Source organism: Ascidia mentula, chromosome 7 (genome assembly GCF_947561715.1).
Source record: "Ascidia mentula chromosome 7, kaAscMent1.1, whole genome shotgun sequence".
Lineage (NCBI taxonomy): Eukaryota > Metazoa > Chordata > Ascidiacea > Phlebobranchia > Ascidiidae > Ascidia > Ascidia mentula.
The window spans coordinates 14,019,179-14,043,734 of record NC_138572.1 but is presented as its reverse complement, the minus strand read 5'-3'; the positions used below and the strand labels follow the sequence as shown (position 1 = coordinate 14,043,734).

General features: G+C 38.0%; 1 protein-coding gene, 1 long non-coding RNA gene and 1 pseudogene across 3 annotated transcripts; 1 reads left to right on the top strand and 2 right to left on the bottom strand.

Moving 5' to 3' along the window:
* LOC145909631 (uncharacterized) overlaps positions 1-24,556 on the bottom strand; it is a 169,974-nt pseudogene that overhangs the window by 22,586 nt on the left and 122,832 nt on the right.
* LOC145909128 (uncharacterized) lies at positions 6,068-6,569 on the bottom strand. Of its 2 annotated transcripts, XR_014403107.1 has the most exons (4): positions 6,456-6,536; positions 6,366-6,391; positions 6,277-6,312; positions 6,068-6,094 (listed from the first exon to the last, which is right to left on the bottom strand). It is a non-coding gene; the product is annotated as an uncharacterized LOC145909128 (long non-coding RNA). The 2 variants fall into 2 exon arrangements; XR_014403106.1 differs by having other exon boundaries at positions 6,069-6,094; positions 6,366-6,569.
* On the top strand, positions 19,386-23,197 carry LOC145908771 (uncharacterized). The gene is made up of 14 exons (XM_082996103.1): positions 19,386-19,462; positions 19,561-19,962; positions 20,040-20,148; positions 20,294-20,520; positions 20,589-20,723; positions 20,848-21,018; positions 21,082-21,218; positions 21,285-21,387; positions 21,453-21,542; positions 21,636-21,816; positions 22,011-22,119; positions 22,182-22,259; positions 22,317-22,501; positions 22,562-23,197. Exons 1-14 carry the CDS (start codon positions 19,451-19,453, stop codon positions 23,116-23,118), a joined length of 2,496 nt encoding a protein of 831 aa, XP_082852229.1. The 5' UTR covers positions 19,386-19,450; the 3' UTR covers positions 23,119-23,197.

The window sequence follows — 24,556 nt, the reverse complement described above, 5'->3', positions numbered from 1 at the left end:
ATTTGGGTGTTTTCATGACCCTGCTCAGCTCTTTTAGGCGGAAACGTCACATCTTTACCCGGTCGTTTAAAAAGACTTGCAAAAGCTGGAGTAACAAAATACTGTCAGTAAACGATTAAAAATAAAGAAACACAAACAAACAAACAAAAGTGTCTTACCTCTTGATTGTTCAGCGACCTGTTTCTTGCTGAAACATTTTTTGCAAACAACATCTACACCGAAACCTTGTTTTGCCTGCTCTGCAAATTTTGTTTCACAGCACGGCTCAATTGCATGACAAGGACTCTGACATTCGCTACATTTGTGTGAACCACATTCTTTTTGGCATGTAATGCACAAATTCATTTTTCTGCTATAAGATCTGAGCTACACGACAAACCAAAAATATATCTGAGTTTCTTTGCAGTAGAGTTTTAGGACTATAAATGACTATTGACTGCGACTCGTACTTCTTCGACCCTGACAATAAAACTCCCGCTGTTTCTTTCCGAATCCATCAACTGATGAGCTAGTTTATCTTATTAAAGTCGTAACATCTGGTTTACAATCGCTTTCCCTGCCTCAGCATGTCTAAACACTTGCAGCTGTACATAAACTCTTTAAACTCCCCATACGGTTGAACTCTTAATCGTGACTCACTAGCATCCAAATACACTAAAAATCCGGTTTGTTAAAAACGTAATTGCAAAATATTGTTACCTTATTGTTAAAAGTTAAGGGCTGGTACTCACCGTGTTCCGTAGGAAGTCATATCTTGCGTTTAAATGATTACCTATTGTGACGTTGCAGCAGTCTTTATTAACGTTTGTTACTAAGAAATAGTTAGTGACGTTTGTTACTCATTACAAGGAAACTGTCAACCAACCTATAAGAAAAAACGTATATTACCTTAAATCGTATTATTACCATACCAATAGAGTTTCAGAATTTAAAAGCGTATGTTTTTTCAAATATAAAGATCAAATCGTAGATCGTAATGGATTTCAAAATTTAACGAATGTGTGATGTGCGTAATTTATGCCATTATAAAATAAAGTTGGCAAATATTGCATTCACCCCGCTCGGCCTAGTCCTTTTTTCGTTGTTCGTGATTTTCGAGAGAAGGAGAGAAAAAATCAACGCGCAGGTCAGTGAAGCATATCCAAAAGCCTTCAAACCGAACATTGGTGCTGATTTACTGCTGAACAGTTGGGGTCTTGGGAAAAAGTCATCCAGTGTTGCAAGACTTGGAGCGATTTGTGCGCGGATTAATAATTTTTGCACGGATTGCTAGTAAAATCACGTTTCCAATCTGGTATGCGCGTAATTCGTTCCCTCTATTCGGTCTTTTTTTTGATCTCCCTACTCAGTCTCTTTTCGTTTGTTTTTAGCTTAAGGCTGTGTGGCGGTATTTATAACATCGTCGAAAATGAGAAAAGTGGGAATAAGGACGGATTATTAAAGAACGTTGATTTAGAAATTAAAACTAAAACCAATTAGCACATCTGTGCGAGATTAACCCACGAAGTGATTAACGCAGCTAACAGCTGTGTACGTAAATACGCAGAGTAATGGAATTGCACAAGTCAACACATAAAATGACGTTTAATCAAACAGTTTCTCTGCAGAAGTCCCCCGTTTCGTAGGTATTTGCTGGGTAAATGTCAGGTGTTGTACTTGCGTCATGGATTAGCACGCTGAGGTTTAATCGTGCTGAACATCTTCATGAATCGATATAGCGTCGTACCGTAGCATTCGAACGTATACGGAAGTTCAGTGTAGAATGTTGTCGCAATCTGTAGACATACTGGAACAAACAACAGTTAAAAGTCCTAGGCCGAAGTTACTACATAAATTTCGCGGAATAATATGACCTGTCAGGTTTTTATTGTTTGTAATTTTTCATTTTATATTTGCGTGACAAACAGCTTCGGTTTTTGTGCATAAAGCAAGTGACATTTAATTTAGGCGCAAAACAACAAGAACAGAGAACTTGAGGATAGAGTATTACTAAAAAAAGCAGTAGCTTTTTATACAGGATCAGCCTGGCTTATAAATCAGGAATATATATTTCGCCCCATGGGCATCTTCAGTTCCTTCAGTAAACACATTAAATGATATAAAAACGTCTGAAAAACAGCAACATTAGAGAAAGGGCTAGTGATAAAAAACAACAACAACCCTTTCTCTAATGTTGCTGTTTTTCAGACGTTTTTATATCATTTAATGTGTTTACTGAAGGAACTGAAGATGCCCATGGGGCGAAATATATATTCCTGATTTATAAGCCAGGCTGATCCTGTATAAAAAGCTACTGCTTTTTTTAGTATTATAAAACAAGTTGCAGTGATCACTAGGCCTGCATCTGCAGTTTTGGGTAGATCCCAATATTTCAATTTTTGAAGTCAGCTTTGAGTATTGTCATGTGTCAAAAAGTTCGAATTAACAGTGAAAAAATCAAATATGTCTTTAGTAATTTCCAGGATTGGCATTTAATACAGTCCACTAGGTGACGGGCTTTATGGGAAAAGGTGATGCAATGTGAAATGTAATTCGTGTTTTGGCCGTAATCACGAATCTCCCACAAGGCAATTTGTTGACACGCAGTGAAAATATATGTGTGTGATGCATCAAGCTGCGGTCTGAGGATACTTATTTACATAATATTCTTTGAAGCAAGGTGCTGCACATAAAAATACATTGCAAACATCACACTTATATGTAGACCGCTTACGACTGGTGGCACGAATAGAACAATGTACACAATCACGGTTGTTATCGGCCTTTACAATATAATGGTTGAGAATACTGGTTGGTGGGACATTCAACTTTTGGTAGCCTATCAGGCTGCAAACCACACTGTGTGTAAACATTTTCAAGGTAAGCCTTGAATTAGTGGGTTTCACAGCCTGATGGATAATATGTGCATTGACAAATGACACACTCATCATGGCATCAAAGATTCTTTTTATCCCACTTTCCTGATCGATGAGGGAAAAGATACGTTTTCACTTTTTGATCCAACAGGTCCACACCACCCATACTTTATTGTATCTGTCGACAGTATGGTTTTTTGATGTCGCGAAACCCTGTTGGACTTTGTCGTGAGCGAATAGACTTAAAGAGGGTCTTTGTGTCGTGCCATGTGCACGCTAGCAGCTTCGCTAATCTCCTGAATACCGGATCATCCCCCTTTTTCAATCTTAGATTTGTTGGCTATTCTGGTGGCATGTGTTTCCTGTTGGCAGAAACTGTGCCACAAGAACCTGTTGAATTTTCTGCCAAATCCTCTAAGAGGGGTGGCGCAGAGTAGTAGCTATCCATGTAGACTGTGATTCTTATTCAGCAGGGGATTCATCAAATGTTTGACGATTTTGTGGGTTGCGGGCAGGTCGGATGGCTGGTCTTCCTATTTTCCAGTGTAGAGTTTCCAGTACAAGCAGTATCCAGTTGTGGAATCTGCTACCACAAATGCCTTGTATCCCCACTTAAAAGGCTTCTTGGGGTTATACTGCTTGAGTTTTGACCTGTCCTTGAACGCTATGGTCATTTTATCAAAGGAAACATTTTGTCCTTTTCATATTTTGGCAGGATGATGTTTAGCATCGGCCTGATTTAAAAAAAAAAAGCCGGTCGTAGCCTGGTTGACGACCTCTTTCCTTTTTTTCTTCATTGTTTGCAAAATGAAGGAAAGCCTTTGTTTTCATATCTGTTGCGAGACATGTATTTCCCGAACTCCGGAGTGACTGTGACATATGTTGTCTGCCAGTATTCTTCAAAGTTCGGTTTATGGAAGAGTGCCATAGCAAAACTAAGGCCAAAAAACACCCCCACTTCATCGATTTTGGTGGCAATTTATTAGCAGAGGAAAGCTTAGAAATACATTCCTCTGCGTAACGGTTTGTTTCCGTCACTGCCAGGTCCCAGATTGGTGTAGCTTCACTCGTGTCAAGGTCTCCAATGTATCCAACTGGCTGGACAAAACCATCAAGCCAGTCAGTATTGGCAGGACTTTCTGCTATTTCTTCAGCAACCCAAGGAAATTGTGCAGGGGGAAGCTGAACAGAAGCGCCTCTTTTCTTCGGGATGTTTTTTTGGGCCTTCCTCTGCCACGTTTTTGATGTCACATTAATTAATTTTTTCACTGGTCTTGAAACGGTTGATGTTTTTATGTGGATTTTGGCTATATTGGACAAATGATCAAATGTGACTAAGCACTTTTCTTTTAACAAATTTGCTGATAAATCCTGGAACTTTACATCAAACAGGTGGCTTTTTCTGTTATGCTATCAGCGCACACAGTTGCACTTCCCTCATTTGCACAATTTTCCTGTAAAAGACTCTTTATGTTAAAATAAACTAATAGTACCACTTACTTGACAAAGGGTCACAAAACAGCATAATAATTGTAAAGTGTGTTACCATTGATGTGAACACCACTGCATTAGGTGAAACTGCTTCCAAGCCCAGCCAATCTTCAGGGGAAAATTTAATTTGACCATGTGCCGAATCTTGTACGTTACTAACCCCTGTGTGTGTACTGTTACCACTGCTATGCTTATAATGCTGGAACAACCTGGCATAGAGTTTGGTGCATTTAATTTTCAACAACAAAAAATTGCTGTTGTGACTACACATACTTTTACAAATAAACAACCTTTCGTTTTTTTGCCACATTCCAAGTGCATAGTTGGCTAGTACATGCCGTAGATTTTTTTGGACATCTTCTCTGCTACTCGGTCGAAGATCTTTCTTTTTTTGTCGTAGTTGGCGCAGTTATATGCCCGCTCGGTGTTTCAATTAAATAAGTATAATTGCATTGATTTCGTCCAATCTGTTTCACTGACACACTAAGGATCTCGTAAACTTCGTGAGAAAATGGCGTCACTAATGCAACAAGATTCAGAAGCGCTATTACCTACTCCTACTTTTTTAACACCGTACAAATACCGAAGTGCAAACATTTGTTTGTTGTTTTGCCAAAAGGTATGCGTGCGCGTCAGGATGAACAAGGTTTAGAACAAAACCTGTTGAATTATTGAGGTTTCCGTTTACCGTTAAAACATAAACTATGAATTTGTTTCATCATCTAATGATTTTAAGCAATCATCAACGTTGTTTATTACTGTGTTTACAGACTCGGACGAAAAGCTATCATCATCTTTAATTGCCGTTTGACGTAGCGCAAAATTGGCACAACTCGGAAAACAAACGGCGCCAAATAGCGCGGCCCCTGTATAACTTGTTCAATTTTAGTATTTGTTTTTGTCCCAAAATCCTAATATCGATCTCCAGGAAGGGCCTCTAGGACAGAAGTTTTTTTCAAACATGAATGGGGATTTTTCCAGTTCCCACGATAATCAATGAGACTTATTTACGCCCAATTGTCGATAACAGGGAGATTAGTTACATTCGGCTGTAAATTACCTGCGCCACGTCCTCACGTCTGCTTCTACAACATCAATGCAAACTTACCACATCATTATTTCCCTCATTCCTCTGCGAAATAAAAAAGGAGCATGTTACCAATAAAGTAACTTACAAACCAATGCAAACTTACCACGGCATCATTTCCCTCATTCCTCTGCGAAATAAAAAAAGGAGCATGTTATATATAATCCATTACTCATACCAATAAAGTAACTTAAACAACGTCTACTTGGTACTAAACACTACTTTCAAAAATGATTGAATGCATACTTACTTACCACAACATTATTTCCCTCATTCCTCTTTATATATCTTAAACAACGTCTACTTGCCACTAAACAAAAAAGTACAATACTTTCAATAATAAGACAACGCATACTTACTACAACATTATTTCCCTCTTTCCTCTGCAAAATAAAAAAGGGAGCATGTTATATTACTCATTACCAAATGCACTTGTAACATACATATTGTAGTTTCAAACACCTGTTTAGTTTGTTTCTTAACATATTATTGTGCGTTTGCGTGTTTAGCATAATACAACATCCAGGTATAAGAATCTTACATTGGTCCCAAAAAATATTTCTGCAGGTACCCATCTGAAAAAAAATAAAGTCTTGTCATAATTTGTAAATGTATCATACAGTTCTACACTTACTGGGCAGTCTTTGGTATTTTGTTTTGTCTGAAACCAAAGAAAGCAGTTAAAATTTGACAAATTGACACTGGCAAATACAATCAATTAAAAATGGTACTTTTTGTTGTGGTATTTAAGTGAGCTAAGTTATGATAAAGAAGTGTCGATTGTTTAAACCTAATTGCAAGCAACACTAAGTTAAGCATAACAAATATGAAAAGAAATTTTACTCTTGTAGTTTTCTGAATCTTCTATATGGAAGAAATCTAAAAAATATCAAAAGTTAACACAGTGGATTACATCGAGGGAATATCATTACCACCTTCGTTTGGTTCTTGGATTCTGCTAAAAAAAAGTCAAACACATTTTTCTCGTACGCACTATTTGTATAAAGCATATATGTACTTACCCGTTCATTGGCATTTTTTTGCCCAGCATTTAATACAACAGTATTGATTGAAGAATTAATAAACTTTACGTCCATTTTTTTCTGCAAAAATAGAAAACAAATTTCTGGCAACGATTTATGTTAAATACAAATGCGCATATGGTAGAATTTGTTTTATAGCGGAGAAAAAATAAAAACTAAGACTTCTAACAAGATTACAAGACAAATTTCACTCGCAACTCGCAAGCTTCAACGTTCCTAAAAATAACTGCGCTGGTCTTTATTTTTTTCTCCTGATCCCTGTATGGCCATTTGTACAGCCTGTACATGAACAAGAGATATCTTCCAAAACCAGTTACTGCGCGCAAAAAGTCGTAGTGGTATGTATTTAAATTGGAAACAGTTTGTGTTCTGTTACTGCCTTTAAAACGTGGTTCATACTCTCCGCACTATTGTTGGTCACAGCACCTCGTTGAAGTGCTGCAAACGATTCTGTCACAAAGTTGCAGTAGTGCTTAACACTAAATAAGCATCTTCGAAATCAGCACCATGCTTTTTAATCCACCTCTCGACCACTTTCAATATATGATGTGTACAGGAAACATGTACAAGTCTAGGAAAATGGGTCTTGAGGCACTTGGTCAATCTACTTTTCCCTGCCAATTGCGGGGAAGATATCACGTAAAAATTCACGGTGGTACTTCCAAAATTTTATTTCGTGTAACATGAACGCCACTAGAAAAATGGGTTCATCCTGAGTGCAAGGTAAACTACTAAATCTGTCAATTGGCGTACGAAGGTCTCCGTTGGAATTGCCACTTCAACAGTGCTAAAATACTAGTCGTTTGAAAACTTTTTCTTTAGCGATGCATTGTTTTGGATGAAATTTTTTTCATCAATGTTTTAAGCGTTGGTCGATACTCCAGTCTCCTCATTTCCAAAGTATTGCACCAGACATACAGGTATCATTCAAGCATTGCGACAAAAATTTAAACACGTGAGTAAGTAGTATTGTACTTCGCCAATAAAACCTGTACTGGTCGCATTTAAAATCATTTCGGGACTCCCAATTATCCCCCTTGAACACTTCCACCACATGGCTTAACAACAGGGACATAAGACGTTTTGCATCCAACAAACTCATGGTGGCTAATAGAAAAAAAACAATCAATTGCATTCCTAGAAAATCTGTCAGTTTCGCAAAGACTGAACCGAAGCTCGAGAAAACTATTACTATGTCACTTTTTCCAATTTAGAAAATATTTCGCGAATGTGTCATCTGTTGCAAAATATAGTTCTTATCCTTATGGCGTGATACAAACTATATTCCGGTTCAACTCGTTTTTTTTTGCACAAAAAAATAACCACACATTTAGTCAATAAGCCCGCACAGCAAACCAACATACAACGAAACGGCAAAACACATTCAACAATAATAATTGGAGGTTTACGTTAGCACAGACACTGCAAACGTAAAATATCACATAAATAGCAACATTTCCGGTAAACGTATACGTTAGCTAACCGTGTCTAGCGACAAAGATACTTGCAATGCTCGTCAATCCAGCGAGGAACGTATGACCCATGCTGAAAAACGGCGCAAAAAGAGTGTCTGAACCCCAAGTAACATTAAGGTTTTCTTCTTCTCCAGCAACTTTTGCTTTTGGTCACTCACCATCACGACTGTCTGCGTACATAGAAATGTCTTTCTAACGTCGTTTCTTCTTTAAAGGGGACTAAGTTAGAATACCCGAAGTATGTAGAATAATTTATTAAAATGCCAGCAGGTCAAGACTAGTCAGAATCAGAGCATAAGAGTGCCATGGTGTCACACTAGCGGTGCTTGAATTAAGATACTGCAAAAAAAGAAACACGGTATAAAAAGTGTTGCCAAATAAGGTTTTTGAAATTTTTATGCGTTATTTAAAACGTCTACGTTAATAAAAATATAATTGATGCCACGAAAACACAACGTAACATACGATAAATATGACGTCGGATACAAGTGTACCACTTCCACATTTGTTTCTTCTAAAAATTCAACTATCAAATACATGTTTGAGATTCGTAAATAAACTGATTGGATTAAGATACACTCGGCATAAATACTGCACTCAGCCATCATTACAAAGTTTCTCAACTGCCTCTACACACCTCAAATAACTTTTTCAACATAATAAAACTCTTGTTAGGATTCTTCGTAGAAAAGCAGGTTTAAATCTTTCAGTGTACTTTGAAAATCATCACTTCTTTCTTGCACTATTGGATTGTTTTTAACACTTAGCATCAACAGACAAATATAACTTGCCACAATCTGTAAAAAACTTCTTCAACAGTGAGTGAGCTACCGATGAATGTAACGATACTAATGCAGAGTAAGAAAATGTGGATGGAAACAAAAAATATGTATCCACATTTTCTTACTCTGCATTAGTATCGTTACATTCATCGGTAGCAACTCTGTGGCTTTACTATGTGAAACCTTTACAATAGTTTTGACAGAAAATAATGTTGGCTTAACTGTAATATTCTGTAAATTGAGCTGTTAATTTGGAAACATGGCCTGTTGAAAAACAGTTGGTAAGTGCTTGCTACTGTTTATTTTTGGCTGTGTTGTGATCGCTGATTTTTTTACAAAAAATCGTCGTCAGTTGTGGATAATACACCTGGGAAAGAAAAAGGCGTGTTTCAACGAAGTATAGGCTACCATTTGTGAGACTTGGTAGGCCGGGCGTTCAGAGTCTACACAGCTTATCCGAAACTATATTGATACGTTGAACACAGAGTCTAACATTTTTTGGATCTTTAATCGAAGTTTTGGTTCCTCAAAGATTCATCCGTTCGCACCACATAATTGCATGTTTCTTGGTTATACGAGTAATTATCACAGCCATAGTAGCCAGAAAACAGTTTCGTCCCTTAAACACGATCCCATATTTCAAAATGTCACTTCTTGAATTAAATTATCCAGAAAATCATAAATTATAGGTTTAGACAATCCGTATGCAAGTGACACCAAAAAAACATATTTCAAACCACCGGCCAAAAACAGGACTGGTGGAATTCATAAAACCCTAAGGTTTTCATAATTATTCGCTTTCCTCATTGTTCAAACTGTACGAATGTGTTCGTTTTATGTGTTGTATCGTCACCGAAATGATGAAAATTAACTTTAAGCAATCGAGATTATTCTCTTAGTGCCAATAAATTTTGTTTAAATTTATTGCGTTTGAAGAGATGGATACAAAAATTAGTTTCGGTTTATTCGGCCGAATAATCACTAGTATTTATGAGCCACATCTCGTTAAGAATACGTCACTTTTCAGGAGAAAGAGGCCTTTGCGTCGCCTAGGTTTCTAAATACGAGTTGCATAATTTGCCATAACGTGCGCATATGTGGTAAAGAGTCTTGAATTTACCCCACATTTTTTGTTCGTTTACATTGCTGAAAAACTATGGGAAACCTCACCCATGGGCAGGGTCTTTTTTCCACGATAATGTGGAAGATTCCACCGCTGTGTTTTCCATGGTATATGTTGCAATTTTTTGTGAGTAACAATCAAAGAAACTTTCGGGAGTCACGCCCGTTACACATGGGTGCAAACTGAAATTTCAATTCCTGGTAGCCTGCAGAGAAACATCCCAAGTTCAAATAAGCAAACAACAGAAGCATGACTCTATGGTTTACACGTGGGACCACACAAACGTTTTTACATTCAACATGCAAAAACATGCCCTTGCTACCGCCACAAATAACATCACGTCGGAAAACAAACGAAGTTTACATTATGTATCACTACCCGGCTATAAATGAAAAAGCTTCCTTAAACAAAACTCTGAAACATCAGGGTTAATGAAATAAAGAGATAGTTAAAGAATGAAAAATTTTGAAGTTTGTCCTCAGATGTGATTTAAAATCCTTCTTCCCTCGTTAATTAGCTGCAATGAAACAAAATTCATATGATAACCAAGCTTTTTTTTAAGAAATAGACTAACATACCCTCCAAAATTTCTACTGCACTCTCTGGAGGCTCCTTAACATATTGCAACCAACTTATAATATCATGCATTTTGCAACTTCTTCAACAACAACTAATTCTTACTGGCCTTGTTGCTTTATCCCATACTTTTGTTTCATCAATGACACCTGTTTATTGGACGTGAGTGGACGACGATGGTTCCTAAACACGTTCCCTCCATACAAAATAACATGGACTGTTCAACTGAAGTTAAACAATACATACAATTGGATTGTCTGAATGTCTATCTGCAAACACAGGGTACATATAAGCATTTCTGTTTTCCAATGATGTTGGGTACCTAAAAAGTCTTTTACACATTCTGATCATACTTAACATAACCATACACACAACAAAATTTTCCCAATCGCTCGTCTTACGCAGTCCTGTATGGCATGCACAACCAATAGTGGAAAATCTGGTAGAACCGGTGGTATGTCTGCTCCGACACTCTCAAAGGTACTAGTATTTGCCACGGTTTCTTCCATTTATCAGCTAGATTTTCAGACCGCATGTGTTTGTAGCACTCGACTAGGTGAAAAACCTTCATACTGTAGGTCGTAATCATTTTTTATTTGACAAAAGCACATGCAATCAACACCTATTATTTGCTTGATTGAATCCTAATCTTTGCCTTGTATTCAATTTGATCTTCCCTTTTCCCAGCCAATCCATTCTTCAAGTTTGCTGCAGTATACTTGGATTTTCATATCATCGACACCAAATGTTTGTTGCATATTGTCATACAAATTTGATGGATTACATTTTATTACTTTATTTCCCAGTCTTATCTCGCATGGAAATTAAAAAATGACCCAGTGAGAATCCACCCCGACTTACAAGGAAGCAGGTGCCTTTAGAGACAGCAAAAAATGAACTTCTCTCAGATAGACCACAAAACTTATTAAATTTGGGCATTACGAAGACATCTCGCTAAGTTTACCGAGCTTGGGATTAATGCACGACCTCGTTATGTCGAGATTTGGTATTACGAACCTATCTCGCTAACCGGACCTCGCCAAACCTGGAAATGTCGGATTTAGAATTAATTATCGAATGCCCAAAGCTGTGATAATGGCCACTTTTAAACCCAAAGAGTGCCAGTAAAAGATGTTTTGCAGTGGAAGAACAAGTTTTGATATCATGAAAACTTTTGGCATCGGGAAGCTTTCAAAATTCAGCCAAGGACAATACTAATGTTTCATAATCAACTGTCAGCGTAAAGTTAATTTATAGATAGTTTGATTTCAAAACGACATCAATTCATCCACATGCCAAACAGGGTGTCTTCAACAATTTTACTCAATTGCACGGTTTCCTGGCGTCATAGGGGCCATTGATGGAACACAAATTCTCATAATTGCACCAATTTAGGAAAAACATCTCTTTGTCATTCTATCGATGTGCAGGCAAGTTGTACATTGAAACGGATGGGACCTATCTAGGAAATATGTCTTTACGCGCGCTTTTATGTATCATGATTCTCATACCACATCTGCCAGACTTTGCTTGAATAAGGAGGTCATTATCATTAATACGCCATCCATCAGGAATCATCATCCGACTGGCTTGCTGGCTATCATTATATTGCCCTCTGTCGCGAGACAAACATATATCCCGAAAACTTCAACCAAACTTAATTTCAAGCATTTTATTTATAGAAAATGCTGTCCCGGTCTACAAGAAAATTCATTTGTTGAATATTTTTTCACAAATAATTGTCCATCGTTATTTCCGTAAATTTCGCAAGTTGTTTACATTGCACAACAAAACTTTTCAATGTCAAGAAGTATGTGTTGTGATCGTTGAAGTGTGACATTTTTCGTACCCTGTAAACATTCCAACGTCAATTGCACAGAAATGTGATTAGCCGCGTTCCCTTAAATGTACGTGCTATTGCCTGAGGCTTTCGAATACAACAGTAACAAAACCTCTATGGACGGAGTCAGTCAAGGAAGCATGCACATAAATGTCACCCATTCTCTTCACAAAACAAGTAATGCATTACAGCAATTACGTGAGAAGCAAACTTTCTGCAAACAATGACTGGACAGTTCAGGTAGAGATCGCGTGCGAGCACAAAGACTGATTGATCAAACATTAGGAGATGAGGTCACCAACGAATGCACATCCCGAATTTTAATGACGTAATTTGTATACAAAGGGAATGATGTATTCCTCTTGTGCTTGATGTATATTAGGCATTAAATGGATTACAACATTGATGTTTTCTTGCAGTTGAAAACCGCACACAAGACTTGATGTTGTTGTGCGTTTTTATAGATGAACTACATCTTTTACCATTGCTTTTGATGTTGTTCAATGACGTCGTGCGTTCATGCTGCGGGTCGTCATTACTCTTTTACGTGCTCACGTGATTCGCACTCCCTTATCTTTCTGCCGCCGGTATTAGAAAGCCTCAAGTAGATGCAGTGGTAGGGGCCACAGTGTTCACCATTTTAGTTTTATTTTAGTAAACGTTATAATGTGGAGTTAAGGAGATTGAAACCGTAACTAAGCAAACACATATTTTGAAACTTTGTTTTTATGACAAAGAGTACGTGGGTACAAAGCCTGCGCACCAGGTTCTCACGATGTGGCTACTGTTGCAAACAAAAGGTATGGGTTCAATTAAAAAAAAATACCATAACATGAAAGCAGCAATATTGCAGAAGAATTTAAGGAAGAGGAGTAAAAACTACAGGCAATGGCACATTTCTTAACTTTTTACAATCACTGTAAGTAAGCCGAACACAAAAAACTTATGTATATAAGAAATTAGAAGTCATAAAAATTAGAGACATATTTACAAACTCGAACTGGCCAAAGCAATGCACGATTTCCACACCGACAATCTACCGGCCTCCTACAACTCCTTTATTTTCGTTAGTAGACACAGTGCACGATCATTTCACAAAAAATGCATCGAAACAAGAAATGCTCTATATTTCACATCTCAGTACTAACATCCATTTTCATTTACCCTGTTAGCAGTGTGTTTTTCCTGTCGTTTATTTTCTGAATCAACAATTTAATGCCGTAGGATCCGTTGTTGTTTCAGACCCAGGAGCGCTGCACACCAACATCACAACGTGCGATTGACAGCAAATTCAATAAGTGCAACCTCCATACGATCCCGACCATATCCAACCAAAACCACCACGTTTGGACTGTAAGGTCTGTCGATGTGTTCTAAGAACCGAGTTGGCGTTTTCGATGCCGGTTGGCCACCTTTTCGTCACATGCAGCTTGTCGCAACCCATCAACTCCGAGTGCGTCTGGCTGCGACCCTACGACAGAAGGTGATTCTCCGTGAGGAAATCACTTTTGTGCCATTTTATTTCCTTGTATATTGTTCTTTGCGTAGTTTGCTTATTTCGCAAAATAAACATGATTTGATGTTTGGAAAATAGATGTGCTTGGATTTGGTTCAAGCGTTTGTGTGGATGATCATAAGGTTCACAGGCATTGCAGCCAAACTGGATCAGTCACTTTTCCCGACAAGTCGGAGCGAGTCGGACTTTAGTGTCTATGATTACATGTTATTTGGGTCTTGCGGTTTCTTTTCCAAACTCATGCAAAAAATCACGTGAATGAAATTGTCGTATCCTTAACCTTCAAAATAGCAGTAGTATCTCTAGTTTTTTGTTTGACCCACATATACCAAAAAGCTCTTGCAGGACAAATTTAGCCGAAAAATCCCTGAGCTAGTACCTGCTATGTGTTTCATATCTCCCGTTGACAAGTTCCATACGTGTCGGAGCATGGCAACTTAATAGAGGTCCGTTACAACTTTTTCGCAACTTGTATAGGTCAAAGGCCGAGATGGAATCGAGTGTTGTTGATCAACGACCAGGATCTGCTACAAAGAACTCTGACGACTTGAATAGTAACGTTCCTGTACCATACACATGTATGCGTTGGCATCACGGTGGCGTATACGCCGGAATTAATTTATCAGTGTAAAATCGCCGAAGAAAGAAATGTTGAAGCGGAATTTACGGAACTTTCGAGCTTATTGCTCGTTCTTCTAAGACTTGGAATTCGCGACAAAATGTTACAACTCGTCTGTAAAAGAAATTTCCAAGCTGTTTCCTTGCAAAACAAAGCGTTTTAATAAATCTCATGGCGGTTCTGTACGGTCAACAAGTTGGTTTTGTAATTCGTGGCATCAATTAGAAAACACAATGACGGGCTCTCTTACAAGGAGAGTGTAGTCTGCTAACGGACAAAACAGCGAGGACTTGACAGGATAACCGAAAAGCTCTGGAAGCTATTTTTGACAGTGTTTTGTACCTCGGGCGCCAGCTTGACTGACAACACATCTTCAAACTTAAGTCGTTAGTTACATCAAGTGCAATTACACAGAATCTGACCAAGTGGTGACGAGACAACGGATATTACAACAAATGAGTACATGCGACCGTTGCTGCGTATGGGGTTTGTCTTGGCATGACAGAATGTCCTAAAGCCGATGCGTCGACTTGTGAATCTTACTTCTCATAGCTTTGATGTGGGTAATTGCCGTGGTCAGACGTATGATGGAGCCGCTCTGGTGTTCAGACAAGATTATCTCTACGTTTATTGCGCAAGTCATCAAACTAACCTGGCTATGGCGCAATAAGTAATCTTTATCTGTTCTAGAGGCAGTTGCATTGCCGAAACGTTTTGTCTTGGAAAACAAATTTTGCAGTCAATCTCTAAGACTTTTGTATCCAACACGATGGGTTTTAAGATTTCCTGCCATTGACGTTTTTTTTGCAAAATTATGAAACAATACTCATGAAGATACAAGAGACACCAGGACGAAAGATCAAGTTAGATCTCAACGTACTTCATGCTGCGGGTTTTCACAATTTATGGCCATAACTGTAAAACATTTTTCGCGAAAAAAGTAGCTTCATACGGCGACTGGTTTCTGAGATACAGCTGATCGAAGTCGCATTTTTACCGCTGCGAACGAAATTATAGAAGGCGCTTTGGTCGTGCGAATGCTGCAGCAAGCCTTATGCGCAGAAAAGGAAAGTATAGTATTGCATTAAACAGGGGACAACAAGTGCAACAAACAGATTTTAACAACAAAACTGTTACTAGTACAGCATTTATGATCGCTAACGTGATACATGAACTTAGAGACAAACCGTCAATTTAGCATTGTCGTTTTGTACGCTCACAGCAAAACATATTAGTAGATTAATTGAATTTTGAGGCTGGCAAAGACCTCCCGCAAAAAAACGACCAAATTAGCTGATTATACAACACAACAGTCACACCAGCTGCACTGATGATACCTTTTAAGACGAAACATTGGCCATCTGTCTGCAGCTTATACACAATTCATCAAATTAAAGTTATGACATCACACCCAAAATGACGTTATGTAATGTCACTGAGCAAAGAAACGCACCACCTCCGTCTTATCGAAGTACAGAGTACTGTCATTGCTGCTAAACCCTTTGGACAAACAAGCCTTTGGTTTGTAACGTCCGTAATCTGTTGATTCTCCTATGTTTGAAACTAATCGATATCTGCAAAAGGCGCCTTCTATGTAAACAATGCATTTTTTTACGAAGCGAGCGCCTTGTGTGATGTCAATTTCGCCACAGCGCAAAAGGTTTACGATTTTTAGTCGCCTCTACTTTTCGTGCAGTTTTCTACATTTTTTAGTTGACATTGATGTTTTGGTTGGGATTTATGTATGCCTTGCACCACATGCGAACCTAAAAGATCATTTAGTGTTTAGCGTCGTATCAAGACATATCTGCGTTCCACAATCATATAAAAGATGCGAGGGAAGCTACATACAGTACACCGATAATTATGTAGGTAAACAGAAGCTACCTTATAAAACAATCTTCGCTAAAGGAAGTGACGAGGAGTCCGCTACACTGCAACGAAAAATCCTTTTATATTTCATCACTACTTTGATTACGCATTGAGGAAAGGCCAGATTTAATATGCAATGCAGATGAATCAGGTCTACCAAACGAACCAAGAAAATGTTGTGTAATGTCTCAAAGAGACAGAAGACTCTTTTAGTCATGACAGCCTTCTCCGCAAGTGGGAAAAGTGCCACCATTAATAGTTTTTGAAGGTCAGCAGGTTCAAACAACATGGCGACCACGAGTTACAGGAAATTCACCCAATTATCCATGGATTACTGCTGAATTGTCTACCAGCCAGCACTGATGAGACCTTACAGGTCGAAACAGTGCGTGTGTACACCCTGTCTGCAGCTCTCACGGATTATTATGGCTCTTTTGCGTATATAATGCTGAATAACTACTAATATTGATGATAACATCACCAGACTGGCCAAGTTTCCACGCAGCTTATTGTATTTAAAGAACCATGCTGCCCTGTCAGATGAGGACCATAGGCGCATTCATCCAACATCTGCTGCCACTCCAACTCTTTATGGCCTTCCCAAAGTACATAAGCCTGGCACTCCTCTACGACCCATTCTGTCCACAGTAGGAAGTTTCACCCATCGTTGTGCCACTTGGCTCATCCCTCAAACATTAAGGATAGTTTTGCCTTTGTGGACGCCATCCGCAATACCGACCTGCAAAACAACATCATGGTGTCTTTTGATGTCAAAAGTCTATTTACTAACATACCTCTAGATTACACCATCAAACTCTTGTTGGAATTAATATTCACAAAAGATGTTGACAACTTCTCCTGCCTGAATAAGAGGAGGTTTAAATCCTTACTCAATTGGGTCACAAAATCCACAACCTTCCAGTTCTATGGTGCACTCTACCAGCAAGTTGATGGTGTTGCAATGGGGTCTCCCATTGCCCGTCTCCTAGCTAACAACCACTGGCCCTGTTCAGATACGTGGATGACCTTTTCTTGGTTTTCTGCAGTCAATGGATGGGTTCTTTTCCATCATCAACAGTGTTCATTGTAATATCTCATTCACTAAGGAACTCGAACAAGACGGGGTTCTGCCATTTCTAGACATACTGGTAGATAAAAATCAAAAAACTCCTGTCACTTCCGTTTACAGAAAGCCTATACACCAAATGGTCTAGTTTCGTGCCTTTCATGTATAAACGAAACCTGGCCAATTGCCTTTTACATGGAGCGTACAAAATCTGCTCCACTTACCAAGGATTGCATGCTGAGTATTGTAATATTTCTTGCATGCTCATTAACAATGGCTTTCCATCCCATTTCATCTCCACTTGCATTAGGCGTTACCTCAATTGTCGGTATACTACCGTGAACGTGAGCCCACCGACCCCCCCCCTCCTCAAGCACCAACCAAGTACTTGGTATTTCGACTGCCCTTCCTTGGCCCAGTAAACTATTACATACGTCAGGAATTACGACATTTCATTAACACACGCAGCTTTCTCCCCATCAAACTGCGCATGATCCACAATACCAATTCCTTCTCCAAACTCTTCAACTTTGAATGCAAGCAACAGCTTCTCCATCGCTGTAATGTTGTGTACCAACTCACCTGCTCCTGTGGGGCCACTTACATTGGTGAGACCACGCGCAACCTTGCCACTCGCATGAAGGAGCATCATCCTACGAAAGCTGAAAGCGAGGTCAGCAACCACCTGTGGGAAAATTCGGATCATCAGGTTAAATTCAATTTGCCCAAAGTTTTCCACACCTGCAATATAAAATCTAAATTACTAATTCTGGAAACACTGTACATCCAACACCAAAAACCAGCTCTGAACGTGGATGATAGCTCAAAACCGCTTTACCTATTCAACATCTAGGTCCGTTACTGCGGCCTGACACATGACGTCGCTGCTGTGCTCCCATGTTGTTGTCACGCGACATGCCTCTGGCTTGTTGCGCGTTGTTGCTGCTGCTGCTGCTGCTGTTTCCCTTCTGCCTGCTCAGTCCTTTATTGCACCCGATTCAAATTGTTTTCGACGCTTGAAGCGTGATATAAGACAGTAAAAATCACCGCTTCAAGCGTGCTGTGGCAGCAACACGGGCAACATCTGTTGCTCTCTTCAACGCTTCAAGCGTTCGGAGCAACAACACAGACGTATCTTCGTTGTAGCGAGAAATGTTACGCATCATTGCTGCGCGTGATACCGTTGAAATGCTACGATATTTTTTGTATTGCACCAGAATGGCAATGCGTCCGTTGCTACGGACGCAAACTGTTTGCCATTGAGACGTACATCGTTATTGGAGGGGACTCGTTGGATTTTAATTGGATTGAAACTACACTGCAAATAAACGATTAACAATGGGCGCCAAAAAAATCTAGATTTAAAGCAACAGAAGTGGGTGGTGAAAACCTTCGTTTGAAACTGGTTCGTATTTGTTCTACAATATGAATATAAGCATCAGTTGCTTTGCTTTGGCCTATGCGGGTCCATTTCCTACAAATGGTGGTAATGCCATTACTATTATGCATTGTATTATTTTCTGAATTATTTCAGATTCAAAACATGCATGTTTTTTTTCTTACGATATGTAGTGGTACCAAATTGCTATGCATGAATACTTTTAGTTTGGCTTATTTTTCTCAAACTTGACACAAATGTGGCCAATTTGCAGTTGAAAATCCTGTGGTGAAGTGGTATGTCACATTCGCTTTAAAAAAGCGAAAGACCTTGGTTCGATTCCAAGTGGGATTATGTTATGGTCGCAAACTTAGCCTATGCAATTTCATTGTGCAAACATCTTTTGTTTTGATTGATAATTTTTTTTTAATATTTTGTTTTTTGAAATAAGCATGATCTTTTTGCTGTACTACTGTTGTTTAATGAAAGGATTGTTGGATTCTTTGTTGTGATTGTCAATTTCTTTCCTTTTTACCAATATATTTAAGTTTGCTGTTTTGGTTACTAATTTTTCCGCAAATACAAGCAATTTTTGCATGTAAAATTCATTGTATTAAAAAAAAGTTTAACATCATTTTACAAAAAATATTTACAGCTGAATAGGTATTGTCAAAGCTAATGTAAAGTTAGGCACTAACAGTATCAAGAGCAGAAGTGATTAAAGAAAATGAAGAAATTTGTAAGATTTTTCTAGCATTTCAAGTTGTTCAGTATTTGCTTTTTAGTTATTCATGTAAACATAGGTGTTTTTTTTAACATACACACATGTTTTAAAAGGCAATAAAGAAAAGAGGATCAACTTTATTTTCCATTAAAAAACATGGGACAGCAAAATCTCAGAGGCCAGCATTTTTAAAACCTAGGCCTACTGCAGTGGAAAAAGAAATAAAGGAACAGCCAAGTACAAGCTACTTGTCACATAATGGCAAATGTGCAACAAGTTACCCATACGTTGCTACAAGAGCAAAGTTAAGCAAAAATTGGAGGGCCGAAGAGGAGAATTTATTAAATGTTGCATTAGAGTTACATAATCCCCAGTCACATGAGTGCACAGTTTGCCATTGTATTTTGGAAAATATTCTACGTTGCAATGATTGTGGTGTTGCGACATACTTCTGTCAAAGCTGTTGGGAGAAAACACACATCAACTTGCCTTTTCATACACCTGAAATGTGGCAGGTAAAGTAAAATGTAGTTTTTTATTAGGCCTACAAATTGTCTTACATAGTTGCACACTTTGGGAAATTGATTTTCAGGAATGCATGTTTGTTACTATTAAGCCAACACCTAAATTGCTGCAAAGGCCGGACCAACATATCTGTAATACAAATTTTGTCAAGCAAATGGTCATAATTGATTCTGTTGGTAAGTTAGCTTTACAATTGTTGTGTGTTGTTGAATAAGCAATACATGTTGTTAAATACAAAACACATGCAACAGATAGCATATTCACTCAAGTCATGCTACACAAAATATTTCTACTGCTATGTAAATACTAAAATGTTTCCAGGGAATCAACACCAACATAACATTCAATTTTGCAAATGTGAAAGTGAAGCAACGACCTTACTGCGATTAAATCTCTGGGCTTGCTCTCCAGTTCACCCAAGAATGGCGCTGAGCATTAAATTGTTGGACACAATTAGAGTTTTGAACATGGAAAAACATCTGTCTGTGGAAGGTTTTTGCCATGCTCTACAGTACAGATTTTGTCCCACACCTGGTCAACCATGTTATGTATGTGATTTACTTTAAACAATAAAAATATTTTTTACTTCCTATATTTTTTCACATCCGTAATTTAGGTAAAGGACCTGTCGAAGGTTCTTCTTCGGGAAACCCTTGAGTCATATAGGCATCATATATATCAACTGCAACATGCCCAGTCTGGTCACTTTATTGATGTTGATGATGGCACATCATGTCCTGCATGTGCTGGGGTATTGCGCCACACTTGTTCTGTAAAAATATCTTTGCAAATGTGCATAATATTTAGTATTATTCAATGACAGAAAGTCTATTTAGTATCCTTTACTCAACTCATACCTTTTGTTACTTTTTAAGAATCCAGCTTGTGATAATCTCATCTGCATGGATGCTAACTTCGGTTTGGTAAGACGAAAGGCAGCAGGCGATCAGAGCTTAGAACCTCACCACAAAAATAGATTTTTTCTCCCTGATGAAATGGTGGATAAGTTTGTTGAAACTTATGATGACAGACACAAGCAAACAATGGTTTAAAAATAAAAATATTTACATCCTTTTTTCTCACAATCCAATATTTTTTTCATATAATAGGAATGCAGTGACTTTCAAGCTGGAAGCAGAATCCGTTCCAAAGGAAAAAATGCAAAGTTAGATATAAAAGGAGTGTTTGGTTCATGTTGCAGACATGAAATACCCAAATTTTTTATGAATCTAAAACATGGTGAAAGGTACACCTAGTAATTATTATTTTTTTGGTGATGTGATTGTTTGTTAATTTTTTTTCTATTTTGTAGGTTTGCGTATCCTGTTTGTTTATTAAGAAACATTTTGTCTCAAACACCAAATGATGTTAAAGTTCTATATGATGTGGCTTGTCGCCTGTACAGTCATTGTTTGGTAAATACGCACTGCAAGGTAATCCTAGTACTACCTGTTAATAACTGTTGCCGTTTTCTGTGAAGCTACAACCTCAAAGGAACAGTCAAATTTTAAACCGGGTTGAATTTGCAGTTCCTGTTTTTCATGGATATGGACACAAATTAGACTGCCAGGTATGAATGAGCTTTACATGATACAAAAATAAAAAAAAATCTTCAGACTTGCTGAATTAAACCTATGCCTAGTATTCAAAATTTTTCACCTAGATAAAATTCTCACCTCGTAACAAAGAAGGATTTGGTTTAATCGATGGAGAGGGAATGGAGAGGATGTGGTCATATTTGAGAGGTTCCAGCAAAATGACCAAAGAAATGAAGCCAGAGCACAGACTAGATCTAATCTGTGACAATTTGTTGCACTACACCTCTAAGCAACGTTCAAAACTAGGTTAAGTTTTATTTTTTTTTCAGGTTTTGATTTAGTAAATATACCTTTTTGTATTGAATAGGATCTAGTTTGACACATAAGCTGCTAAGGGCAAAAGCAGTTTACGAAGAAACATCATTTTGTGTTTCTTCTTATCCAGGTCCATAATATTATTTTTTTATATTTTAGTTTTGTTACCACAGATACATTTGTAGGTAACATACAGGGAATTGGCCCACAACAACAATCAGGCCCTGATACGGAAAACAAATTAGAACCACTTGAGCAGTACGCTCTTAAATTAAATGAATGGAGTAATAAAAGGTATGTACTAAACAAAAAAATTACCTTTGGGTACTTAAAAATTGTATTTTTATTTTATTTAGGATCCTTTTGGCTGGTGCTGAAAATCAAAATGGAATCAATGAAATTGAAATTGCCGACCTTGCTGCATCTGTTGCTAGGTATTGCTAAAGTTTGTGTGAACTGGTCTAAAAATAACATTGTGTTGATGATTGCAGGCTTGATAAGCAACTTAATGCAATAGAAAAAAAACAAAAGATTCAACGACAAACAATGACAAACATGATATTTCAGGAAAACTTGAAAAATGCAACAAAAAAGCAAAAAAAAACAGTTCTTACAAAATTACAAAAAGAAGTAAAAGAAAGGCAATTTTTAATTTCATTGCTAAAAAAGTATCCCGGTGGGTGTTATACTGTACAACATTATTATTTCAACTGTGTTTCAAAGTAATTATTTCCAGGTGGTCAATCAGTAGCTAGCAGGCTGTTGAAAAACATACGACGCACAAACACAAACATAAGAAAAGGAATTAGGCAATACAATGAACTTCAAGGTAACCCTGATGCAGAACATCCAGAAATTTTGAATTTCACAGATGTTGTGGAGAACAGTTTTGTTAATGAAACTTATGAAACAGCTTTACCCAAACTGGTTAGGGAAAACTATTTTTTGATGATGCGAGCCTCCGAAGAAATTAATATTGTGAAACAGGATATGATCAGTTGCCTAATTTTTTATCAGAAGCAAGTTGACAAAATTAACATGTTGCGCTGTACCAGCAGCCAGTATGCAGCATATCTTTCTTCACTCCAATGCCAGCTTGAATCAGTGCTGTGGCATTTGTATAAAAGTTTTAAAATGCATGTAACTTTTCCACTACCAAAGTTGTATTTCAAATTGCTTTTTGATGACGATGAAAATTCAGAGTGGGCTGATATATACAATAATTTATTGCCCGAAACTTCAGTTCAAGATTTTGATGACGACCTAGATTCTGACGACGAGGACATGTGTTAATTGTGAATTTTGTCCGCTGTGCGTTCCCTTTTTTCAACCAGTTTTGGTGCGTCTCAGAGACTTGCATTTGTAACAAATAATCGGCAAGAATTTGATCCAGTTTGCAGTTGTTGAGGCAATAATCTGTTTACTACAGCCTCTAATTGTGTCGTTAATTTTTATCGCAATACATAATTGGATTATGGTTGTTGCTGAAAAAATACGTTAGCATAATACAGACAGGTAGAAAAGTAAATCAATTGTCCGGCCACCATACCAACCTACGCAGTAGCCCCATTCCCTTGAGTCCTTCAGCTTTTTTCTTTTTCAAACACTATCATTGTTACCATTAAGTGCGTCACAGAAAACAACAATTGACTTTGTGTGTAAACAACTAAAGCAAGTTGAAGTAAAACATGTATGTGGTTCAAACCCATAACGAACTGACAAACACCGATATAAAACTCATCAATTCATATGGTACTTTGCTCCTAATTATACCCGACAAAAATCACATTTACTAACCACAGTAATTGCGTTAAATAGGCCGTGAGTTCACAGTTTTGAATTTCCCAAATGCAGCTATCTGGTTATTTTTAAAAATAAGCCTTTGTGCAATTTGTACCAAGCCAACTAAATGTTAATTCGAGTTGTTCTACCAAGCCGTTTTCATTTTAACGCTGCCGTTTTTGAGTAGTCAACAGAAACGCACAGCACATGATTGCTGTCAGTCGAGACAAACTAGCGTTAATGGTCATGCCCTTCCATGCAGCTATGATGTGCCACCCTAATTTTTTTGTTTCTCACTCTTTCGGATTAAAATTTGTAACAAGTTAAGTAAATGTTAATTCGAGTTGTTCTACCAAGCCGTTTTCACTTTAACGCTGTCGTTTTTGAGTTGTTGACAGAAACGCGCAGCACATGATTGCTGTCAGTCGAGACAAACCAGCGCCCAATGGTCATGCCCTTCCATGCAGCTATGATGTGCCACCCTAATTTTTTTGTTTCTCACTCTTTCGGATTGAAATTTGTAACAAGTTAAGTAAATGTTAATTCGAGTTGTTCTACCAAGCCGTTTTCACTTTAACGCTGTCGTTTTTGAGTTGTTGACAGAAACGCGCAGCACATGATTGCTGTCAGTCGAGACAAACCAGCGCCCAATGGTCATGCCCTTCCATGCAGCTATGATGTGCCACCCTAATTTTTTTGTTTCTCACTCTTTCGGATTGAAATTTGTAACAAGTAAACTAAGTGTTAATTCGAGTTGTTCTGCCAAGCCGTTTTCATTTTAACGCTGCCGTTTTTGAGTAGTCAACAGAAACGCACAGCACATGATTGCTGTCAGTCGAGACAAACTAGCGTTAATGGTCATGCCCTTCCATGCAGCTATGATGTGCCACCCTAATTTTTTTGTTTCTCACTCTTTCGGATTAAAATTTGTAACAAGTTAAGTAAATGT